The sequence below is a fragment of the Hyaena hyaena genome, unplaced genomic scaffold, assembly GCF_003009895.1.
Source record: "Hyaena hyaena isolate Hyena2069 unplaced genomic scaffold, ASM300989v1 scaffold_967, whole genome shotgun sequence".
NCBI classification, from domain to species: domain Eukaryota; kingdom Metazoa; phylum Chordata; class Mammalia; order Carnivora; family Hyaenidae; genus Hyaena; species Hyaena hyaena.
Window position 1 is genome coordinate 280,817 of NW_024081608.1, and position 23,962 is coordinate 304,778.

General features: G+C 61.0%; 2 protein-coding genes across 4 annotated transcripts; one reads left to right on the forward strand and one right to left on the reverse strand.

Annotated features, from left to right (window-relative positions):
• Window positions 1-2,647: 2,647 nt before the first annotated feature.
• NOC4L (nucleolar complex associated 4 homolog) lies at window positions 2,648-15,778 on the reverse strand. 3 transcript variants are annotated; one of them, XM_039221293.1, is made up of 16 exons: window positions 15,727-15,778; window positions 15,257-15,308; window positions 6,599-6,719; window positions 5,805-5,911; window positions 5,421-5,528; window positions 5,108-5,257; window positions 4,937-5,036; window positions 4,798-4,832; window positions 4,370-4,420; window positions 4,150-4,261; window positions 3,916-3,976; window positions 3,548-3,658; window positions 3,295-3,455; window positions 3,120-3,202; window positions 2,912-3,025; window positions 2,648-2,826 (listed from the first exon to the last, which is right to left on the reverse strand). In XM_039221293.1, the coding sequence occupies exons 1-16, from the start codon at window positions 15,732-15,734 to the stop codon at window positions 2,704-2,706; spliced, it is 1,497 nt and encodes a 498-aa protein (XP_039077224.1). In that variant the 5' UTR covers window positions 15,735-15,778; the 3' UTR covers window positions 2,648-2,703. The 3 variants fall into 3 exon arrangements, with proteins under 3 accessions (XP_039077224.1, XP_039077223.1, XP_039077222.1); XM_039221292.1 differs by lacking the exon at window positions 15,727-15,778 and having other exon boundaries at window positions 15,257-15,606; XM_039221291.1 differs by lacking the exons at window positions 15,257-15,308; window positions 15,727-15,778 and adding an exon at window positions 6,931-7,091.
• DDX51 (DEAD-box helicase 51) lies at window positions 7,245-13,013 on the forward strand. Its single transcript, XM_039221290.1, is given in 15 exon segments — window positions 7,245-7,624; window positions 7,627-7,788; window positions 8,970-9,120; window positions 9,426-9,571; window positions 9,665-9,736; window positions 9,826-9,932; window positions 10,092-10,200; window positions 10,284-10,429; window positions 10,608-10,800; window positions 10,888-11,003; window positions 11,131-11,247; window positions 11,412-11,513; window positions 11,591-11,654; window positions 11,755-11,889; window positions 12,373-13,013. Coding segments are annotated over 15 exon segments (2,010 nt in total). The 5' UTR covers window positions 7,245-7,261; the 3' UTR covers window positions 12,400-13,013.
• Window positions 15,779-23,962: the final 8,184 nt, after the last annotated feature.

A 23,962-nucleotide genomic window follows, 5' to 3' on the forward strand; every position in this document is an offset into this window, starting at 1 on the left:
CCAGCGGCCCGAAGGAAACCCCGAAACCCACGCAAAGCTGGCCCCTCTGCCTGCAGGCCAAGTTCACGTGCACGTCCACGGACAGGGGCTGGCTGCCAGGCGCTCAGTGAGAACTCCCCCAGCAGCTCCCCACAGGCCTCACCCCTGCATTTCTACAAAGGGATGTGCATTCTATTTAAGCTTCTGTCCTGAACTGGGCAGAAGTGGGGTGTCCGTGGGTCAGGGTTCCCGTTTCCCCTGGGGTGGGTGGTGTCAGGGAGGGACGTATGGGCCGGGGAGACAGAAATAGTATCTAACACCAGGGGTGGCTGCACGGTGATGGGGGGCTGACCAGCCGGTGGGGGGAGGCCCCTGCTTCCCCAAGTGGAGGGATGAAGGGGGGCAGGCCATCTGAGGGAGCGGACTCTGGAGTCGGGGTCACACACTCCCGCGGCACTCAGGACCCCCGAGAGGCCCTTGCGCCGCCCAGCGCCCTGCACCCCCCCCCTGCCCCGTGCTATCTGGAGGACATCCTCCCCGGCCCTGCTGCCCCCTGGGCCCTGGACCACCATCCTCAAGGTGGGGGCATGGCCGAGACCCACCCCGCAGGTCTCCCGAAGAGCCTGCTCTCAGATGCTGCCTTTCCGTGGACTTAATTATGAAGCAGGTGATGGAAAGAAAGTTCTGGAGCTGGATCCAGATGGTGGTCACACAGCATAAACGCACCAAATGCCACTGAATCCTACATCTTAAAATGATTTGTATCAGGTGAGTTTCATCTCAATTTTTAGTGTGAGTGTATCCCAAATATTGCATAGAGCACACACTTCTACTAAAAACGTATTTAGTGTATATTTCAAACTCCCCCCAAAGTTGGTTTTTAAAATCTTTAACTGAAGCTAGGGCGTGACAGTGTCCCCAGCTACAAGCAGACCTGTGGTGGGCCCGGCCGGGTGGCCTCCTGGAGCGAGGGGAGCCGCCGTGGCACCAGGCCCGGGGCGCGGCGGGGGCGCGGCGCCGGGACAGCAGTGCCCGCGCTGTGAATGGCGTGACGGGCTCCCCGGGCTGGCGGGGTCGCAGGGAGAGACCCCGCGGCTGGCGGGCGCCGGCTCCCACTGGGCCCCGTCATCAGCTCTGCGTGGCTTTTCTAACTTAAAAACGGTAAAACCAGGATTGCGTTTTAATTGGGAAAAAGGCCGTTGCCTCACAGGAAAGGAAATCACCGGCCTGCGGTCCGGGGGGAGCGGGGCCCCCAGGCCCCCAGCGAGGCCGGGTCCGAGAGGTTCGCTGGAGGAGACACACAGGCGCCGGCCGCTGTCCTGGGCTCAGGGACGCCCGCGGACAAGGGGACAGGCACACGGCTCTGCCGCCACCACGGAGCCGGTACCGTCCTGGCAGCGAGGGCGGCACCCGGACCACGAGCGCACGACGCCGGCGGTCAGCGCCTCAGGGAGCCGGGGACGCGGGCCCTGGCGCAGAGGACGCCCCGGCCCCACCGCAGCTCGCGCGCTCAGATCCCGGCGGTTCCCGAGCCCCTGCAGGCCCGGCCCTGACGTCCCTCGGGTGCTCGGGCCCCAGTGCGGCCTCCCTGCTGGTCTCCCCGTCCGTCCTTCCCCACCCTGCGTCCCCTCAGGCACCTGCCCACGGGGCCACCGGGACCAGAGGTCGAGAAACACCAGCCCGATGGCAGACGCGGCAGTGTGGCTGCCCGAGCCCGGGGGTGAGGGCTGCGGCGGCCAGAGTGGGGGTGGGGGTCAGTCCCTGGACCCCCTACAACGAGGAAGGTTACAGACAGCCCACGTTGCCGAATTTGGAGAAAATCAAGAAAAGCTGCTTAACGAGAGTTCCATCATTTTACTTTAGGAAAACACGACGAGCCCTCCCTCAACCCGCATGAGGCCTCCGTCCTTCCGGGGCTGCTCCCTGGGGTCCCCGGGCCGGGGCTCAGGTGGGGCAGGGACGGCCTCTGGCCAAACTCTTGGAACCAGGCTGCTCAGGACCCTGGAGACCGTCTGCCACAGGCGTGGACAAGCCTGTCCTCTGTGCCGGGCAAGTCCTGGGCCCCGGGGACCAGACAGGGACCAGGTAAGCGATGAGCTCCCCTCGGTCCCTGGGACGGGGGGGCAGCGGGGTCACGAACTTGCCACGTTCGCGTGTGCACACAACTGCACAGACAGGATGCCGTCCACAGGCCCTCCCACAGCTTGGGGTCTGAAGACGAGCAGAGAGGATAAGCCCTTGAGAAGGCAGTGCAAAGGCCCAGGGGCAGAAACCGACTTGAGATGGGGCCCTAGCGTCCCTAAAAATCACACAGGTTTCTGGAGAGAAGAGGCACTGCTGCACCACCGGCCCGAAGTCCCAGTAGGCACGCGACCGTCCCGGGCCAGCGGAGCAGCGCCCTGGAGACCAGGCTGGGCAAACCACTGCCCGCGGTGACTCCGGGGCCCTCCCTCCTGTGGGAGTGGGAGGAGCGAGGCTGAGAGCGGGCATGGGGGTGCCGGGGCTCAGATGCGAGGCTGCACAACCAGCTGCCTCCATGGCTCCCCCCCAAACCCACGTGAGCTGACGTCAGTCACGTGACTCTCTCCCTAAACGAGGTTTTTACGACACCGGGACGCGTGGTCGCAGGAGAGCCAGGCTCGTCGGGGGCGGAAACGCAGCGCGGGACGCTGGCAGTGAAGCGGCTCCGCCTGTAACTGCCTCTCGGGGGGCAGACGCTCAGGGTCAGCTGAGCGTGAAGTGCTGGGCGCAGAGGTCACTGGGCCGGCCCAGCAGCCCTTGCGCGGGGAGGAACTCCAGAGGCACTGACTCCTGGCCCTTCTTCTTCTTCAGGTCCTGCTCAAACACCTGCAAGGGACGAGGGACGGCGGGTGCTCCCACAGCACACGGCCCCGCCCCGCCCCGCCCAGCCCCGCCTCAGCCCCGCTCTCACCTCGAACGCCGTGAGCTCCAGCAGCGGCGCGACACTGACCTCGGGCACCGACAGCGCCTGGTTGATGACGCTGGCGGCCTGCGACACCGCGGGGTGGTAATGCCGCTGGAGGGTCTGGAGAGGCACACAGGACGTCACCGCCCCCTCCCGGGGCACGGGGTGGGAGCACGGCGGCCCCCGGGGGAGAGGGGAGGCGCAGCGGGCTCACCTGCAGCTCCCACAGCGAGCTCTCCAGGGCGCGGCTCCTGGCCGGGTCCTCCTCCTCGGGGTCGTAGGGGTCAGCATCCAGCTCTAGCAACCGGAGCCGGGTCCTGCTCACAACCTGTGCTGCTGGAGGCAGCCCCGCCCCCCCGCCCCCCCAGGCCCCCCCGCCCCGTGCTCACCAGGGCCCCGCGGGCGGTGCACCAGGACGCCGCAGGCTGGGTGTCTGCGCAGCAGGTTGCAGATGAAAGGCAGCACCATGAGCAGGGCCTCGGGCGGCGCCGTCAGCGCCAGGCGGGACAAGCGCTTGGCGAAAGCAGCCACCAGGTAGGCAGGCAGATGGCTGGGCGGGAAGGGGGGGGGTTGTGAGGGGCGCCCCGCCCCCCCGCCCCCCACTTCGGGTCTGAGCCCCTCTGAGCCCCCCCCCCCACTCACGAGGACGACAGGAAGAGGTCGGCCAGGTGGAAGAAGCGCGCCCGGTACTTGACGTGGAAGACAGACGGGTCCAGGAGAGCATAGAGCTTCCGATAGAAGTCCGGGTACTCGCTGGACGCGGGGACAGGCGAGGAGCGGCCCGCAAGCCAGGGGGGCGGGGGCGGGGGACCCAGAATGCAAAGACGGTCTGCGGCTCCGTCACGCCCCCGCCCCCCCCCCCCCCCCCGGCCCCCCCCCCCCCCCCCCCCCCCCCCCCCCCCCCCCCCCCCCCCCCCCCCCCCCGGCCCCCCCCCCCCCCCCCCCCCCCCCCCCCCCGGGGCAGCCCAGCAGACCCCCGGCCCAGGCGGGCGGCCCAGGCCGACACTCACAGGTTGTGCTTGTGAATCAAGATAAAAAGTCCGTTCAAAGCCAACAGGCTGATGGCGCCGCCTGCAGACGAACGTGCAGCTGAGAGGCCCCGCCCCCGCCGCCCCCGGCGCCCCCAGCCCCGCCGCCGGGCTCAGTCCCGCCTGGGAGGGGAATCGGGCTCTGACACACACGCCCCCGACCGGCCAGGCCCGAGGACGCTCCTCCAGCTGCAGTTCCAGGAGCCCCGCGCTCACCCACGTCGTAGGCCCGGGTAAGGAAGTCGATCATGAGGCTGGGCTGGGCCAGGTGGGGCAGGATGGAGTCGTGCATGATCACCAGCACCTTCTTGTACAGGCCGAGGGGCAGCTGGAAGGGGTGTGACGGCGGTGGGTGCGCCGCCCCCACCCACCCCAGGAAGCACATGGGCCAGAGCGGCCCAGACCTGGGGTGCCGGCTTTCCGCCCCCGCCCGTACCTTGTGCTTGAGGAAGCCGAGCCACATCAGCTGGAAGGCCTTTCTGTGCTCCTGCGGGGGGGAGGGGGGCAGGGTGGGGTCAAGGGTGCACAGCACTGCCTCCCTCCTGCCCTGCAGAAGCCCTAAAAACGCTGAACCGGAGAAGTTCCGGCAAAGCAAGAAGAAACACGCAGCCTGGAACACGGCCGCAGAGAGCGGGCAAGCAGCACACCCAGAGCACACGTGGCAACAATGCTCGCGCCCGGGGGCCGAGAGAGCCTGGAGCCAGGTCCCCGGCCCCTTCCCACCCCCCCCCCCCACCCCTACCCCCGTGAGGGACGCTCGAGGCTGTCTGGACCGGGAAAATTCTTCAAGCCCCGCACATGCCACCTGCATCTGAAGGGAGCCCTGTCCCCAGGGAGGCCACCGAGCCCTCCACAGCATCTCACCTTCAGATGAGTGACCTTCCACTTGTGCGACAGCTCTGCAAGGCAGGCAGGGGTCAGAGGATGTGCGGAGAGAGGAGGCAGCTCACAGGGTCTCCCCCCCCCACTGGGTGTCCCCCCGCCCCCCGCCGGGGACGCTCACCAGCGTGCTTCACGTAGAAGCTGGAGGAGCCAGTCTCTTCACGAGGGAGGCTCACAGCAGACAGCAGCGCGAAGGCGTTGTTCCAGAAAGCGAGGGGCACCTGCCAAAAGCCCGGCGTGAGCTCAGGCGCGGCCCTCCCCGGCCCTCCCCCAGACACGGGGCCCAGCTCACCTCATGGTGCCCGTCAGCCACTCTGCCCACGACGTCCGTGGCCGCCAGCATCGTGTGGTAGCGGATGTCATCGTGCTGCAGGTGCTCCTGGAAGTGACACACCAGCAGCGAGCGGTCCTCCGCCGGGGACAGCAGGCCTTGCACCACCGACTGTGTGGCGGGCAGGCGGGTGAGCCCGGGGGCCCCGCCACGCCCTCCAGCCCCCCTCCCCCAGGTGAGGGCGTGGCAGAAGCATCACGCTCAGTAGCCACCTGCACCGAGGGCCCATCCCAGCTCTGCCCAGGTTTTCGGGAGCCCCCCCAGCGCGCCCCACCTTGAAGAGCTGGCGGGGGAACAGGTAGTTGCCCTCCCACTTGGGTTTCTCCAGGGGATGCGTTCCTTCCAGCTGCACGAACTTCATGAGCGTGCTGAGAGCCAGCTCCTGGGGAAGGCGGGCGGGCAAGTGGCCGAGGTGCCCCGACCACAGGTCACCCCCCAGCACTGAAGTTCAAATGCACTAAGAAAACAGTCGCCTACGTGTCAGGACACAGAACAAAACCAGCCGCCAAAAAGCCCAGCAGAGAAAAAGTCCGATGTCCTCAGGTGAGCGTGGAACCGCAGCAGCCTGCGGCCTCGGCCCTGCCTGAGTGTACACGGCCCAGAGGCTGGGGGTGCAGGGGATGCTCGAGGCAGAGGCAAAGCCAGCAGCCTGACTCACCTTGACCTCAAAAGAGGGGTGAGCCAGAAGCTCCTGCAGGCGGTTACAGCAGCTGTGGTAGCGGTGTCTCATCCACACCTTGTACTTCCGCGTGGCCCCCTGGGACCCTGGGGTGGAGCGGGAGGGTCAGACCACAGGCACCAAGCTGTACTCGGCCACTCCCTCCCCCAGGTTTTCTCTACTCAGCCCCACCTGGGAAGTGAGCGGAAGCAAGTCACCGTGACCCCAGACCTGACGGCGGTGGGAAAACACTCCTACCCCAAGGACAGGCCCCTATTCTCCTCACTTTACCCCAAGACCCTACAACCAGCGGGGGGAGCACTAGCCCCAACCGCCCACGTGAAACAGGATCAGATGCCACAAGTGATTCCACACAAAACAACAGAGACACCTGGGTGGCTCAGGCGATTGAGCATCTGACTCCTGACTGCAGCTCAGGTCATGATCTCGCGTTTTTGTGAGTTCAAGCCCCGGGTTGGGCCCTGCGTTGGCAGCACAGACCCGTTTGGGATTCTCTCTCCCTCTCTCTCTCTGTTCCTCCCTCAGTCATCCTGTCTCTTTCAAAACAGACAAACTTAAAAAAAAAAAAAAAAAAACCACCCTGAAAAACTGCAGCATGGTCAATCTTTGCTCCAAAACAATTACGTACAAGAGCGTTTTTCTTCACCCCAACCCTAAGCGCAATCGACCCAACCCACAGGGGGCCGCTGGGGGGCTCATTCCCTGTTGACAAAGTGTCCCTCCAACTTTTCCAGAAGGGAGACCCTGGACCCGGCGCGCTGTGGGACGCTCACCTGCCATGACCATGTCCTCAGGGGGCAGCTGGCCCACGAACAGCTCTCCCCGCTCCAGCAAGGCCCCGAATAGACGGCTGCAGGCGCGCACCGCTTCCTGGGTCTCCTCTGGGTCCTCAGACTGCAGGGACAGGGTGGTCGCAGGAGTCCCCTTCCTCCCCACTCACGGCCTCGATGTCACCGTCCCACCTGAACCCCCTCCCCCGACCTGGGAGCCCTTCGAGACGGGTGCAGACGCCCGGGAAAGCCCGGATCCCGCTACGCCGCTGTCGGCCCGCGTGCGCGCCCCCTTCCCGGCCTCCGACCCCGGGACCCGCCCCGCGCGCCCCCACCTGCAGCACGGCCAGTATGTCGAACACGGCGTTGGCCTCGGCGCGGCTGGCCAGCACCGCCTCCAGCAGGCGGCCCAGCGCCCGGCGCGCGCCCCCGGGGCCTAGGTCCCGCTCCATGCCGCCGCCGCCCCACGCGGAACGCACCGACTCTCAAGCCTCCGCCCGGCGCGCCCCTGACGTCATCGCCGCGCGCCCAGGCCTCCCGCACTCCCCCGCCGCCCCGCCCACGCGACGTCATCGCCGCGCGCCCAGGCCTCCCGCACTCCCCCGCCGCCCCGCCCACGCGACGTCATCGCCGCGCGTCTGGCCGAGAAGCTTGCGGCCGGCCGGCATGGCGCTCTTCCACGTCGCGCGGTACGCGGGCCCCGAGGCGGCCGGGGCGGAGGCCGGCGCGGACGGCCGGGCGCGCGCGCTGCTGGAGCGGCTGCAGTGCCGGGCCCGAGAGCGGCAGCGGCAAAAGCAGCCGCCGCAGCGGGAGCCCGCGCAGACTTCGGAGGCGGCGGGGCGGCGGCGGCGGCGGCCGCGCAGACCGCGGAGGCGCGAGTGCGGCGGGGCGTGGGGGAGCCCGCACGCGCCGCGGGGCAAGCGGCGGAAATCGGACGGCGAGGACGCGGGCGCAGGTGGGGCCGGGCCGGGCGGGACCCGGGTCCGCGGCGGGGCGGGCGGTGTCGCTCATGCGCCGCCCGCGCCCGCTTCTGCCGCGCAGGGAGCAGCGAGGAGGCTCCGGGGGAGAGGAGCGCCGGCGCCCCGGCCGCGGGGCCGCCCGGGGACTCAGGAGAACGGCCCCCCGAAGAGGCCTCGGGGCCTCCAGCCCACGCCCTGCTGCTCGGGGGCTATGAGAGAAGCAGGGCGCCGAAGGTGAGCGGCCCGGGGCGCGACGGGAAGTCTTCCGCGACTTTGCTTCACCCGGGAAGCGGGTGCGCGCGGCTGTCGCGGGCCCAGCGCGTGTTCGCGGGGTAGCTCCGGGGGCCGTGCCGGTCAGGAGGCGAACGGCTTTGAACGCCGTCTGTCTGGCGGTTTTTTCGTGGTAACTTGAATTACGTGCCAGCTCAGGATTTTTGCCTTTAATCGTAAAAACGTTTAAAAATTGCAGATAAGCGTTCTAAATGGGTTTAGAACGGGGGGGTGGTGGTGGTGGTGGTTCTAAAACCTTTTCCCGTGGTTGGGGGGCGTATCTGAGGAGTCTGTTTCAGTGCAGGTTCTCAGTAAGCAGGTAGGAAGTTACAGAGCTCTCGGGTGAGGGATTGCCAGGAAGGAAACAGTAGGCTTGCGGGCTGCCTGGGGCGCGTCTGTGTCACTGACTGCATGGAGTAGGTCCCCCTTGACCTGGAATCAGAAGACAGGGATCATCTTGGGCAAGATGGACCAGGGAGGTGAGCCCGGGGCACAGAGCAGGGTTGGGGCAAAGGCCCTGAGACAGTAGTGAGCTGTGGTGTGTAAAGAGAGGGTTGTGTGGTTAGGGTACAGCCAGTGATAGGAAATTGGGGCAGGTGAGTGCGGGGCCCAGGATGTGACATTCCCACCGGTGTGAGAGGAAGGTCCCCAAGGGGCTTAGTTCAGGGGAGAGCTGCTTTCTGGTGTGTGTTTCTTAATTCCCTTAAAGATTGTCTGGAAGGTGGGTCATGGGGGGTGGGAGATGCCAGGAGGCTGGTTAGAAGGCTTGTGCGGCCTGCCTTGCTGTGGCCTCTGGGTGTCAGTGACCCGAGTCCACTGGTCGTGCTCTCCTAATTCCACGGGCTCTGGAGGGTTCACTTGGTTCCTTTCTCTCTCTCTCTTTTTTTTTTTTTAATTTCTTGCACTCATTTTTTAAAAATGTTTTATTTATTTTTGAGAGAGAGAGAGAGAGCGTGAGCAGGGGAGGGTCAGAGAGAGAGGGAGACACAGACTCTGAAACAGGCTCCAGGCTCTGAGCTGGCAGTCAGCACAGAGCCCGACGCGGGGCCCGAACCCACGAACCGCGAGATCATGACCTAAGCGAAAGTCGGACGCTTAACCGATTGAGCCACCCAGGCGCCCCAACTCCTTTCTCTTTTCGGTAGGTCCAGCCTTTCCTGCCCTCGTGGTTGGCTAAGCCAAGCTGTGTCGGAAAGAGTGTCACTGAAGACTTGGTGCCCATCGATGACATCCCTGCCGTCCACCCTGACATGCGGAAGAGGCTGCAGGCACAGGGCATCTCGTCCTACTTCCCAGGTGCTCGGGGGGCGGGAGGCACCTTCAGGAGCATTGGGCAGAGTCACGCAGAGCCGTAGCGGCAAGGCCACATTGCGACAGCCGTCCACGCGGCCCCCTAGGCGGGTCCAGTGTCAGGCGCGGTCTGGGATTTGGTATCTTTGGGCGCCTGGGCCTGGTGGTCCCTAGAGGCTCTGGCATCGTCCTGAGTGAGAGCAGCCTGGCCTGGAAGTCACAGACGGGGGACAAGGCTCCTTTGGGTTTGGTGCCTGTGCCGATTCTGGATGTTCCCGCAGAGACACATCCTGTCATTCTTCCTCGTCTAGTCCAGGCCGCGGTGATTCCTGCTCTCCTGGAGAGCACAGCCAGCGGGTTTCTGGTGGCCAGAGGTGGCTACCGGCCCAGTGACCTTTGTGTTTCTGCCCCAACGGGCAGCGGGAAGACTCTGGCTTTCGTCATTCCCGTGGTACAGGTGAGTGTGAAGTCCCTGCCCTCGGTGGTGGGGCAGGGCTCAGCAGATAGGGCGCCGGCCCTGCTGACACCGGTGGCCGTCCCCACCCCACAGGCCCTGCTGTGTCGAGCTGTGTGCCAGGTCCGAGCCTTGGTCGTGCTGCCCACCAAGGAGCTGGCCCAGCAGGTACGTGCGCTCCAGGCCGTGAAGGCAGTCTCGGGATCCTCACCTCCAGGTGCTCCCTACCAGGCTGGTGAGGGCCACTCCTTTTTTAGGTGAGCAAAGTGTTCAACATCTACACGGATGCCACTCCTCTGCGGGTCGCCCTGATCACCGGGCAGAAGTCACTGGTCAAGGAGCAGGAGAGTCTCGTTCAGAAGACGTAGGTCTTGCTGGGTTGTGGGGCCCTCGGGGAGCACGGAGCAGCCACATCGTAACCACCCGGCTCCCGCGAGAACAGAGTGCCTTGCTGCCGGCGGGCCCCCCGCTGTGTGGGGAGGGCGGCATGGGGGCCTCTGCCGAGCCGCTCTCTGCTCCCCAGGGCAGACGGCTTCCGCTGCGTGGCTGACGTGGTGGTGGCCACGCCTGGCCGCCTGGTGGACCACATCGACCAGACCCCGGGTTTCAGCCTCCAGCATCTCCGCTTCCTGGTACGTGGCTCGCCTGCAGGGAGGCGCGGCCCGGAGCCAGGCTGACCTCAGCCCCCGCGCTTCAGGCCTCCCGCTTCTCCTAGATCATCGACGAGGCCGACCGCATGATCGACAGCATGCACCAGTCCTGGCTGCCCCGGGTGGTGGAGGCGGCCTTCCCGAGGGATGGCGCCGAGGACCCCTGTGCCCTGCTCCAGAGGAGGCAGCTCCGGGCCACCACCGCCGCCAGGTACACGGCACTGAGCTCTGCCCCACGCCTGGTGGGGCCGCCTGCGTGTGGTCTCCCTGCCGTGGTCCCCATCTCTGAGACCCACTTTGCCCTGGTGTGGCGTGTTCTGGGGCGGCCGGGGCTTTGAGGTGTGCTGCCCCCGCCAGGGCTGCTGGCCCACTGCCCGCTTCCCTTCCAGCACCTGCTGTCCTCAGCTGCCGCTGCAGAAGCTGCTCTTCTCGGCCACCCTGACACAGAACCCCGAGAAGCTGCAGCAGCTGGGCCTCCACCAGCCCTGCCTCTTCTCCGCGGGGCTGGCACACGGGGGTCCCCGAGATGCGGACGCGGCCGGGGACTCGGGCGGGAAGTATGCCTTCCCTGAGGGGCTCTCGGTGAGCAGGGCGCACAGGACTGAGCGGGGGGGGGGGGGGGCGCACTGTGGCGCTTGGGGCCGGGCCAACCGTGTGCTGTTGCCGCAGCACCACTACGTCCCCTGCAGCCTCCGCATGAAGCCACTGGTCATCCTGCACCTGATCCTGGAAATGAGGTTTTCCAGGGTCCTCTGCTTTACTAACTCCCGTGAGAACTCTCACAGGTGAGGCCGGGCGGGGCAGGGGGCCGTGCAGCAGGGAGGCGGGGCTCCGGCGGGGGTGGGGTGGGGGCGGGGGCCGTGCAGCGGGGAGGCGGCTCCCTCCAGCCCCCCTGCCCCCCGCCCCCCGCAGGCTCTTCCTGCTGGTCCAGGCTGTCGGGGGCGTGGCGGCGGCCGAGTTCTCCTCCCGCTGCGGGCCCGGCCAGAGGAAGGGGGTGCTGAAGCGGTTTGAGCAGGGCAAGATTCAGCTGTGAGTACGGGAAGCGGGGCTGCAGGGCTCTGGGCCTGGGCCCCTGAGGGGCACCCCTTGCGGAAACCCGCCTCCTGAGTCTGGCGGCGTCCCCAGCAGGGCCAGGCCGGAGGGGGGTGGGCGGCCTGGCCGCGGGCAGGGTCTGCAGCCCCTCCCCATTCCAGCCTCATCAGCACGGACGCCACGGCTCGGGGCATCGACGTGCAGGGCGTGCAGCTGGTGGTCAACTACGACGCCCCCCAGTACCTGCGCACCTACGTGCACCGGTGAGGCCTGTCCCGTGGCTCTGGCGGGAGGTGCCCCCCCGGGGGCCGGCTCTCGAGGTGGTCGTGCTCGGTTTCAGGGTCGGGAGAACTGCGCGCGCCGGAAGAACCGGACAGGCCTTCACGCTGCTCCTCAAAGTGCAGGTGGGTGTGCAGGGCTGGGGGGGTGGGGGGCAGCGGCAGGGGCGCAGCTGGCAGCCCGTCTCAGCGAGGCCGGGGCCTCTCCACCCGCGTCTGCCGCCAGGAGAGGAGGTTCCTGCGGATGCTGGCCGCGGCGGGGGCGCCCGAGCCGGCGCGGCACGACGTCCCTGGGGAGCTCCTGCGCCCGCTGCTCCCGCGCTACGAGGCGGCCTTGTCCCAGCTGGAGCGGGCGGTCCAGGTGAGCGCCGCGGGGCGTCCTGACGGCCTGTGCGGCACAGGGCGTGGGGGGGAGGGGCGCCTGTGGCCTCCCCATCCCCCCACCCCGCTGCCACCTCCACCTCCGCGCTCTGCCCGTTTCACCTTTTCTTCTCTTACCTTCCCCCACCTCCTCCCTCCACATTCTCCCCTCCCCCACCNTCATAACTGGGGGAAATGGTGAAGCTCAGGAGAGACAGAGAATGGCCCCAGGCAGGAGAGTCTCAACACATTCTCCCCCCCCCCCCCCCCCCCCCTCCCCCCCCCCCCCCCCCCTCCCCCCCCTCCCTCCCCCTCCCCCACCTCCTCCCCCTCCTCCTCCTCCTCCCTCCAGCTCATCTACCTTCACCACCTTCTCTCTCTGCCTCTTCCTCCATTTCTTCTCTCCCCTCCTCCCCCATGTCCGCCCTCTGTTTCCTCATCTGCCTCCTCCCTGCATCTTCTCCCCCCGCCTCTCCCTCCACAGGAAGAACGAAGGCAGAAGGAGGCCTAGACGGACTCAGCGGACAGCTGAGCCGAGCCGAGCCCGCCACAGAGCAGCCCCTTCCCCCTGGTGCCACCTCCTTTCTGGGAGAACCCTGAGCACTGGCCACTGGGTATGTGGACGAAGAACAGATCTCGGATTTTCAACGAAGCAGCGGTGGGGAGGGCATGTGTCCAGCAGCGGCCTGGCCCCGGGCCAGCCGGGACTGTGGAGGACGCTCAGTGCCCTCTGGGCGCGGTGCTCTCAGGAAGCAGGCTTCGTAGGACTGTTCCCACGACCCAGAACTGGCGGGGGGGCGTCGGGGGTTTAGCCTGGAGCCAGTTGTGTCCTCATGGCCTTCTGGTGCCCGCAGTCCTGCATCCAAAGGTTGCCCAGGGGCTGGCGTGTGACCTCCGTGGGCTGTTCCTGGCGCTGTCCACACATGTGTGCCTCTGGGCACGTGGCGCCGGCCTGGACCCGACCACACATGCGTCCCCGTCGGTCAGCAGTCAGGGGCGAGGCACGCCCAGCATCCCCGTGCCCCCTTATGGTGGTAACGGCGCGCTTCCAGAGCGCCAACCCGCTGCTCGTGTGCGTGTGTCCACAGTTCGTGTGCTAAAGTTAAAACCACCGTTTAAAGAGCAGATCGAGCTGTGGTTCTTTGTGCTCTGGTCGCTCTGCTTGTTCCTTCCAAACACACTGCCGCATGGCTGCCCACGAGGGGTTCGTGACGGGCGCGGGAAGCACTCAGACTGGACGTCTCCAGCTCAACGTGGATGGACGGGCGGACCGCTTAGAGACAGACCAACATTCCCCACACCGAGGCGCTCATGCCTCCCAGCGTGCTGCACACGTCCCCCTGACGGGCCTGTGAGCCTCGCGTGTTCTCGCTCTGCTCTGGGACCTGCTCCTCTGTTGGGCCGCCTGGGGCCCGGCCGGAGCCTGGTGGCGCTCAATGTCCACACTGGGGCACCACCACCACCACGGGCCCTGCCACTGCCTGCGTGGCAGCGAGGCCGATGGTCGAACCAGCTGACAGCTCTTGCTTCCCGGAGGACGGGAGGGCGAGCCACCAGTGGGATGCGAGCAGCCTCACGGAGGGGACTGTTCCGGAGCCACCTTGTGTGTGGGGCCCTGACTCCCAGGAACCGAAGGCCAGGCTGGCTCAGGACACCTCTCCCTGGGGGGCTCCCGCCCACAGGGTTTCCCGTCCTTCACGCGGCGAGGTTTGTGGCCACTGCCCGTTTTCACGTTCACTTATGTGGAACAGCGGTGGGTCGACCGGGCACCAGGGAGAGATGTGAATCACACTGCTGGCTCGGGAGACAACACGGCCAGCAGATGACGCTCTGGCACCAGGAGAGCATTAGCAAGGGAGAGGCAGAGAACGAGTTCGGGAGGAGCAGAGAGGGGAGGAGAGAGAATGCCAAACAAGGCTCCACACTGTCAGCACAGGACGCCCAACCCTCCAGACCCTGTGCCGCCACCTGCCGGGAGCACCACCCCAGCCTCAGCGCGTGGGATCCTCATGCAGACTATAGATCAAGCCGTCAGGCAAACTGAAATCCAACAAAGACTGTTTTATCAGGAACACCCCAAACATTTGGAAGTATTAAGTTCTTTAAAGCCCAGAAAATCTTTGATAAAAATCAACGTGTTGGAAATATGTGTCTCCATACAAAAAAGAGACCCGACCGACGGGATCGCTGAGGACGTGGGGACATGGTCATGCTTCAACGCCTTCGAGAAACAAACCTTAGAACCTAAAGCCCCACACGACTGCTAATGCACGTGCTCTCACGTTGAACTCTTAACAAGAGAGACTCCACTGCAGCATCGCAAAGCCGGTAAATACAGTTGTGTCACACACGCATCTCTTCAGAGGACATCTTTTAGCTTTGTTTAGAGGATCACAAATGTAGCGTGCAGGTGTTTTAAAAATCTTTAAACATATGGGATGGCACATAAACCTCTCCAGCTGCGCAGTGTTTTTGAGGGCTTGCCCAGCTCCCTCGGCTGCTGACAAGAAAATAAGCTCCTGGGGGATCTGGCAGCTCAGTTAAGCTTCCGGTTTCGGCTCAGGTCATCGTCTCACTGTTTTGAGAGTTCGAGCCCCGCCTTGGGCTCTGCATTGACAGTGCAGAGCCTGCTTGGGATGCCCTCTCTACCTGCCCCTCCCCCTACTAGTGCTCGCTCCCTCTCTATCTCAAAATAAAATTTAGAAAATAAAAATTTTTTAATTTTTTTTTAAGAAGAGGGTTGCTATAAACCCCGAGAGGCACTGGAGGGAGAGTGGTATTCAGGTTCACACCCTAACCACGGTGCCATTCGGTTTAATTAATTAATGTTTATTTTTGAGGGAGAGATAGAGTGTGAGTGGGGGAGGGGCAGAGAGAGAGGGAGACTTGGAATCTGTCAGCACAGAGCCCGATGCTGGGCTTGAACTCCCGAACCACAAGATCATGACCTGAGATGTCAGAGGCTTAACGCACTGAGCCACCCGGGTGCCCCGATGTGTAGGTTTAAACCCAGCTTTTCCTCCAACTATGCACAGGACCTGCGATAAGTCACTTAAACCCGGTGCAGTCTTCGCTTTGCTCAATAAGAGACCAGAAGGACAATCTCAACGTTATTCCAGCTCCTCCACCACCCTAACCACCCAGCTTCTATTTCCTCAGTAGGCGCACTCGGTGCCCAGCCCTGTCTGCACTTGCAGAGCCGCAGCCCGGCTCTCTCCAGGTCTCCCTGTGACGGGGCCCGCGCTCCTCGTACGGGAGGCGGTGCGTGTGTCTGTGGTGGGTTGTCTGAACCCCGACCAGTGTGCGCGCCCCCCGCCCTCCCTGCCCTGAGTGCTCCAGGCGTGAGCGACCGTCCCCACTGGACTCACCTCTGCAATTGGTATGTATTCTGAACAATGGGGCCACAACAAGGAACTGTTCCTGAAAGGAAAAGCTAACTGCATCTCTTCTGTCCAAGCAGCAAAAAATCCTCATGAGCCCCTGAAGCCTCTGTGCCCCTTCATCCCTCCCTCCCCTCTGCTCCCAGGCTTAAAAAAGACCACAAATGCCAGTAGGGCAGAGCACCGAGCAGAATGTACAGAGACGAAGCCGCAGGGGGAAGGAGCAGAGGCCGAGTAGCCAAGCCCGGAGGGACTGGAGAGACAGGAAAGGGGTGCACGTAGGGTCACCTCCCTGCCTTTGGACCTGCGCAGGCTGGTGACCTCCAGATAGACAGGACTACTTTGCAGACGATCTCTTCAGTCACCAGTTGGCCAGTCAAAAACAGACACGAACATTTCAATTTCCAAACCTCTCTACACAGCTTCCGAAAACTGCCCGTCACTGAGAGCTGACTTACCTCTTCATCTGTCCTGCGGTTTTGTCCTGGGAGCGTCTGGGGGCTGGGCCGCCACGGTGTGGTGGTGTTGAGCTCTGGGGACCGAGGCCACCTGTCCAGACGGGCAGCTGAGCATGGACAAGATGAGGTAGACGGCGCGGGCCACATCCAGCGCCACCATCCGTCCAGGAAGCAGCCGGTCACTCACGCCAGCGAACTCTGCTGCTGGGACGGCTCCCTGTGCTTCTGATTCCCCCAGAAGCTTGAGCCAAATGGCTGCCCTGTGGCCCTAGACGTCTGAGTGTTTGATAACGAAATACGTTTCACTGGTGAGATTTACCCTTGAAGGGACACAGGTCCTCAGTGCTACCGGGGGCAGGGAGCCCTGTGACGACCGGGCATGCCGGCCTGGCAGCTCAGTGCCGGGGTCTGTCCTTGACACCGGGGACACGGCAGCAGGGTGCGCGGGCTGGCGGCGTTCGGCCCCAGAGGCTCCAGGGACGGGTCCTAACCCCTGCTGGCTGTCCCGTCCGGCACACCGCTCCTGGGGCGGGAGGAGCCCACACGCTGAAGGGTCTCACTGCCGGCTGGGCCACCAGCACACCTAGTGACACGAGCCATCGCAGGAAGGACGTGCGCTGTGATCCCACTTCTATGAGGTATCCGGAGACACCCGCTTCACGGAGACAGGAAGGGGGAATGTGGGCACCACTGCGGGAGATGGAACGTTCCGGAGACAGGTGGTGGGGACAGCTGCACGACAGGGTGTGTGTGCTTCCTGCCCACGACCTGTGCACTTGAAACTGGTAAAGAAAGAAACCGGAATGATTTTATATCACGGTCACACAATCATGTATTTTTTAAAAATCATTGGCGCTTGGGCCAATTCCAAAGGTTCTCAAAGTAGCCAATTTAAAAGATTTTATTTTACCTTTACAACAGTATGTAACTTCTAGAAGCAGGAGTGCCTGGCCTCTGCCCAGGGCCCCCAACTCTGGGTCTGCCCCACAGCTCTGCCGCCCCCTGGATATCCTGCTCCCTCCCTCCCATGTCAGTGTGTCACCCTCACGATGCACCCACACGATGCGGCCTTCCTCGTGTGCAGTGGCCCCCTCCCCCGCCCGGCACACTAGCCTTTCTGTTCGCTGCCGCCAGGTGGCCCTCCCGTCCTGGCGGCCAAACTGTCCACGGCTGCCCCGTGTCTTCCCCGCTGCGCCTCTGCGGGCTGGGTGCTGGTCCTGGAGGGCGTTCCCGGGCTCCCCAGGGACCCAGCTCATACACACCAGCCGGTGGCTTGCTGTACGCGGTCAACGCCAGGGCCGTACTGAGCGCCCGGTGGACCTCACGGCACCGACCCGCAAACCAAACTCCGGAAGCGTCAGTCCCTGGTGTCAAGGCCAGCACAGCGCCAGGAAGCGGCGGGCCGCCAGCCAGAGCGGTGGCTCCGGAGCTGCACCCTACCTCCCGGCACGCTGACATCACGTGAACTGCGGGAACAGCATTAGAAACATCGTTCTACAGAAAACAAGAACGCTTCCACATGGAAAGTGATAGGAAAATACATGAGGATTCTCATCGGTCTGGTTTTCTACCAACCACAGGAGAAGCTGCAAGCACAAGTCTCACTCGCAAGCACAAGTGTCACTCACTGGTACACGTGGCTGAGTAAACAAGCCAGTCACGAAGACACCATGAAACCCAGTGCTCAGCATCATCTGGCAGAGTCTGGAGCAGCCCCAGCCGCCCGCATGCCAGGGGCTGTCAGGACCAGCTGCGGAGAGCGGCTCCGGGAGTGGGCAGCCGGCCACCAGCCGAGGTCTCGGGAGCCTCTGTGACACCCCAGGCCAATCACAGCACAAGACGGTGAGCCAGGCCCCGGCTCCAACACTCACTCTGTCATCAGGAGCGCAGGCTGCTGTGATGACCCTGGTGGCCGGGTGGGAAGCGCACGCACATCTGGACGACACCCCTGGGAGGGAGCCTCCGTCAGGCCGGACCTCCCATGGTCTGGCTGCCTGTCACTGCACAGTCCCACTCCCCAGGCATGCAGCTATGACAGGGGAGGGGCAGTCAGCCACGGGTTTGCTCAGTTTGCACTGACCAACCCAGAGCTGAGTGCCAGTGCCTGGGACCCCCCACCCCTGCTGACCCAGTTAGTGTGCTCGTGTGGCCTTCCAGACAACCCGTTCACCGTGTCTGCCACTGCAATGAACCCACTGGCCAAAGTGATCAGCATCGTGTGAACTCAGCTCCTGCTCAGGAAGAACGAATGGGTTCCCATTATCACTGAAACATGGCGTCCTGTCCTCAGCCCACAGAAGTCATCTGTTAACACCTGAAGAACTGAAAAGGAGAAAAGGCCGGACACACAGGGGCGGCTTCTGTGTGTCTGCCTCCTGCGGGTGAACCGCGGCACACCTGTCCACAGCGGCATGGGAGTCCCACGCCCAGGTCCTGGGGCCGCTGGGCTGCGCTCACAAGACAGACCCTTCTTTCAAGGGGACCGTGTGCTGACTTGTATCACACGGACTCCTGATGATCTCTCCCTGCGGTGATTTCTATTTCTGTAACAAGGAATGAGACTTCACAGCTTGGCTCTATCAGCTGATGAGTACAAATTCCAAAAAAACCTCCATATTAGCTTTTAAATTTGGCAAGAAGGACAAAAAACTCTGATGTTGGTTTTGTACCTGTTTATCGTTTGCTGAAGGCAGACCCGCCGGCTGAGGCTTTACAAGCAGTGTCTGTGCAGGACCTGTTGCTACCCGCCAACGGGTGTGAGGGCCAAACATCAGGAAAACCGACGGGGCGCCGGGGGCTCAGGTGGCCGAGCTCTGACTGTGGCTCAGGTCATGATCTCCTGGTATGTGGGTTCAAGCCCCGCGTCGGGCTCTGTGCTGACAGCTCGGAGCCTGGAGTTGCTTCCGATTCTGCGTCTCCCTCTCTCTCTGTCCCTTCCCTGCTCACATTCTCTCTCTCTCAAAAATAAACAAACATTAAAAACATTTTTTTTTTAACTAATGTCAACAATGAGTCTGGTGCTTAGAAAAGCAGTTTTATAAAGTAAACCAGGAGAACATCACAGACGTTTTTGAAACCAAATAAAGCTCTAGTTCTTTGCACACTGTTATCTAAGACCTGAAAAGACGGGGCGGAGGGTCTGATGGCAGAGACAGCCTCCTTCTCGAGCGCAGGCAACTCGACGATTCTCGAATAAGAGAAGTGCACAGAAAGCGGGAATCTGGGTTTTATAAAGTCTACTGCATGTAAAGATCCACCTTCTGAGAGCGCTTTGAAGTGAAACACAGACAAAACCACATAAAACCTGGGGGCGCCTGGGTGGCTTAGTCAGTTAAGTGTCCGACTTTCGCTTAGGTCATGATCTCGCGGTTCGTGGGTTCGAGCCCCAAGTCGGGCTCTGTGCTGACTGCCAGCTCAGAGCCTGGAGCCTGTTTCTGTCTGTGACTCCCTCTCTCTCTGACCCTCCCCTGCTCACGCTCTCTCTCTCTCTCTCTCTCCTAGAAATAAATAAAACATTAAAAAAAAAAACCACATAAAACCTACGAGGCGAGTGTTGGGGAGACCGTCTGGACGCTCCACAGAGATGTCTTCACCACCAGCATCACCGAAGGGCGTTACTCCCAGGGAAACACCTGTTTGCACACTTGCACCCTTCTGTCAAGCAAAATGCTGGTTTCAGCGGACCATGCAGGCTGGCAGCTCATACAGGCTCGCGATGGAAAGCGGCAAACAAGTGCTGTGGCCGGCTGGCTCTCCCAAACACACGAAACAGCTGGCAAATATACTTAAAAAGTAAACCTTCGCTTATAAAATTAGGTAATTGTGGGGCTTTTGGCTCAGTTAAAATGTTAAAGGAAATTTGGTTTCACGTGGGTCCAGACAGAATTTTAAATGCATCCACGTATCTCGTCGGTGCCGTGCTGCGTGAACCAAGCCAGATGGGCCCAATTCACCGTGGCAAAGAATGGAAGGTCAGGTCATGGTCCACAGGTGACCGTCACACGGCCTCCTGAGTAAGCTCAGGGCCTGGTGTCCAGTTCCTGGGGCGAGGGCTCTGATGTGGCAAGACAGACGGCCGGGAAGAGGAACTGCGGGCAGGGGGCAGGCGAGCCGAGCCTGGGGCGGGGCCTCCGCCGGGCGCTGCACACACTGCAGGAGGAGTAAGGGTGTGAGGGCCTGGCCTCCGGGCCACAGCCTGCGGCAGCCGCCTCTCCCTAAGGAGCCACTGGGCCAGATTCTAAAATCACGTTCGCATGTCACCTACCGAGTATTCCTGCCCGAAATATCTAACCCGAATCTAATGTTAAGGAAACTCAGGAAAACCCCAGGTTGCAGCAACCCCAAGAGCTAGTGCTGCCGGGGGGCAGGGGAGGGGCTCCAGATGGACGCTCTGCTGCCCCCCGCCCAGCCCCCGTCTTCCCCACCCGCGGCCCCCGCCCAGCCCCGGGTTGAACACAAGCCAGCTATGGGGGGGCCTTCCGACAGCTGGGAAGCTGTTCGCACGACTGCACAGAGCTGCCGGGCACCGAGAACACCGCTGTTGTGCAGGAAAACACCTGTTGGGAGCCGTGTGTAAGGTGCTCAGGACTCAGCCTCCGTGACAGGACTCCGTCTGGAAAGAGGTGAGACACAGAGATACAAGGAGAGGCAGATGGACAGGCTGGATGTGGACACACGACAGATGATGGACAGATGGATAGACAGTAGAAATTTACTTCTTTTTTATTTTTATCTGAGAGAGAAAGGGAGTATGGACCCTGATGTGGGGCTCAATCCCACAACCCTGGGATCATGACCTGAGCCAAAACCAAGAGTCAGATGCTCAACTGACTGAGCCACCCAGGCGCCCCCAAAATCTACTTTTTATTTTTTTTAATTTTTTTTAATGTTTTATTTATTTCTAGGACAGAGACAGCGTGAGCAGGGGAGGGTCAGAGAGAGAGGGAGTCACAGACTGAAACAGGCTCCAGGCTCCGAGCTGGCAGTCAGCACAGAGCCCGACGCGGGGCTCGAACCCACGAACCGCGAGATCGTGACCTAAGCGAAAGTCGGACGCTTAACCGACTAAGCCACCCAGGCGCCCCAATCTACTTCTTTTTAAAAAGATAGCAAAGAAAAGGGGAAGAGAGAGAAGAAAAATCTAGCACAAAGAGGGAACAGTCATACAAGCAGCAAAACAAAGCAAAAGCATGGGAAAAGCAAGTAAGAAGGGAAACCCTTCAGGCTGCAAGCCAAACGCCCACCGCAAACTGCAGCAGCAGAGGAGAGCGTGACCTCAGCGTCAGAACTCAGACTCCGCGGAGTCCGCTCCACGCGCACGGTTCCACCTCAGAGCACAGGCTCCTGGAAAGCACCAGGGGTCAGCGGATCCCCAAATCGGAGCGACGGCAGGCTGGGAGGAGGCTACATTCGAGAAGCACCTGAAACGGTTGCTGCAAGATGGCGGAGGAGCAGGGAGCTCCGGGCATTTCGCCTGCACCCATCTCTCAAACAGAGAAGGCCTGAAGTGTAGGACACTGAGCCACAGGAGTTTGGGAAGAGACAGAGACAGAGCACACTGGGAAGGACACCTCACAAGTGCTGAGTGCGAACTGGGACCAGAGACACGGAGGGAGGGAGGGAGCCCGGCTCGTGTGCAGCTGCGGGGAGGCATAAACCGGCAGGTGGAGTCCCGGGGAAGGAAAGAAAAGCTGAGATTGCTCGGAGAACCGTCCCTGGAGAAGAGAAGACCCCTCGGCTTGCAAAGACAGTGTTCTGTAGCCCTGGCTGGGGCGCTGACTCTCACCTAGGTGCCCTGGTCCCAGAGGCGCCAGAAGAACTGCACTGCCGGCGCCCGGCACCGTCCATGGCGGCGGCGGCGGCGGCCGATGAAGCGGTGGCGGCGCGCTGTGGCGACGCGGACTCTGCGGACCTGAAGTTGCTAAGTTCCCCAAACGCACTCGGGTTGTATCGCTGCTTGACCCTGGCAGATCTGCGGCTGACACTTCCCCCACCCCGCACGCAACCCCCGGCAGCAGGGAAGCAGCGACCTGCGGGACTGGGCAGGGCGGTATAACAAAGCCCGCGGACGGGGACCTGGAAACGAGGCAGAGCGTGGGGCACAGAACTCAGCCCACCTTGGCTACATCCTCAGCACAGGGAGATCGGACCCGAAGAAGGGATTTGCAACTCTTGGTTGAGAAGGGACTGGGGCGACGCCATTCTTCTCCCCACAACCACCAAGGCAGGGCCTCAGAGAGGCCAGCGGAACACAGTGGAGACAAGCCCCGCCTACATCCAACCACGCCCATCCCTGCCACACAGCTGTTTTATTGTTGTTGTAGCTGTTTTTACCTGGGCCTGGGTTTGCGTGTTTATTGGTTTTGTCTGCGTTTGTGTACCTGTGTTCCCTCTGTGGTTGTCTGTTTTCTTTTTCCAGGGATGCCTCAAGAAACAAGCCAAACTACACATGGTGGAGAGTCCCAAATACCACTACCAGTAGGGAAACAAAATAACCAAATGCTCAACAAGAGAAACCAAGAGACACCATCCAAAGAACACTTCCTGAACAGACAGGCCCTGAACAGTCAAAGAGCCCTCTTTAATACAGCAGAACTCGCAGGGGCCGTGTGTACAACAAGCTTTTAAAATTAACAGGAGATAGAGAGCTAACCAAAATGATGAAACGGAAGAACTCTCCTCCAAAGAAATTCCAGGAAGAAATGACAGCTAGAGAACTGCTCAAAACAGATATAAGCAGCATAACTGAACAAGAATTTAGAACAATAATCATAAAATTAATCACCGGGCTTGAAAAAAGCATGGAGGATATCAAAGAAACTATGACTACAAACAATATGGAGCTTAAAAATGTTATGATGAATTAAAAAATGCGATAAATGAGATACATAATAAACTGGAGGCTTCCAATGCATGGATTGAAGAGGCAGAAAGGACAATAAGTGATTTAGAAGACACTATTATAGAAAAAGAAGAAACTGAGAAAAAGAGAGATAAACTGATCCAGGAACATGAAAGAGTTTGAGAGCTCAGCGACACAATCAAACAGAACAATATCTGTATCATAGGAATCCCAGAAGAGGAAGAGAGAGGGAAAGGCACTGAAGGAGTCCTTGAACAAATTATAGCAGAGAACTTCCCCAATCTGAAAAAGAAAACAGACGTTGAAATCCAAGAGGCACAGAGAACTCCCCTCAGACGTAACATGAATCGATCTTCTGCATGACATATCATAGTGAAACTGGCAAAATATAAGGACAAAGAGAGAATTTTGAAAGCAGCTAGGGAGAAAAGGGCCCTAACATACAAAGGGAAACCTATCAGAGTGGTGACAGGCCTATCTACTGACACTTGGCAGGCCAGAAAGGAATGGCAGGAAATCTTCAATGTGATGAACAGAAAAAATATGCAGCCAAGAATCCTCTATCCAGCATGCCTGTCATTCAGAATAGAAGGAGAGATTAAAGTCTTTCCCAATAAACAAAAATTGAAAGAATTTGTCACCACTAAGCCAGCCCTACAAGAAATCCTGAGGGGGACTCTCTGAGGGAAATGTTGCAAAGAATGCAAGATGCTAGAACACACCACCACAAGCATGAACCCCACAAAGGACACAAAAAATCTCAACCCACACATTTCAATAATAACACTAAATGTAAATGGGCTGAATGGTCCAATCAAAAGACACAGGGTAGCAGAATGGATAAAAACACAAAATCCATCTATTTGCTGTCTACAAGAAACACATTTTAGACTGGAAGATACCTTCAGATTAAAAGTAAGGGGATGGAGAAACATATATCATGCTACTGGAAGTCAAAAGAAAGCTGGAGTAACTATACTTATATCAGACAAACTGGACTTTAAAGACAATAACAAGGGATGAAGAAGGGCATTATATAATAATTACAGGGTCTATCCATCAGGAAGAACTAACAATTATAAATGTCTAAGCACCAAATATGGGAGCACCTAAATATTTAAAACAATTAATCACAAACAGAAACAATCTTATAGATAAGAATGTGCTAATAGCAGGGGACTTTAATACTCTGCTTACAGCAATGGATAGGTCAACCAGACAGAAAATCACTAAAGAAACAATGGACTTGAGTGACACATTGGTATAGATGGATCTGACAGATATATTTAGAACTCTACATCCTGAGGCCATGGAATTCACTTTCTTCTCAAGTGCGCATGGCACATTCTCCAAGACAGATCACATACTGGGACA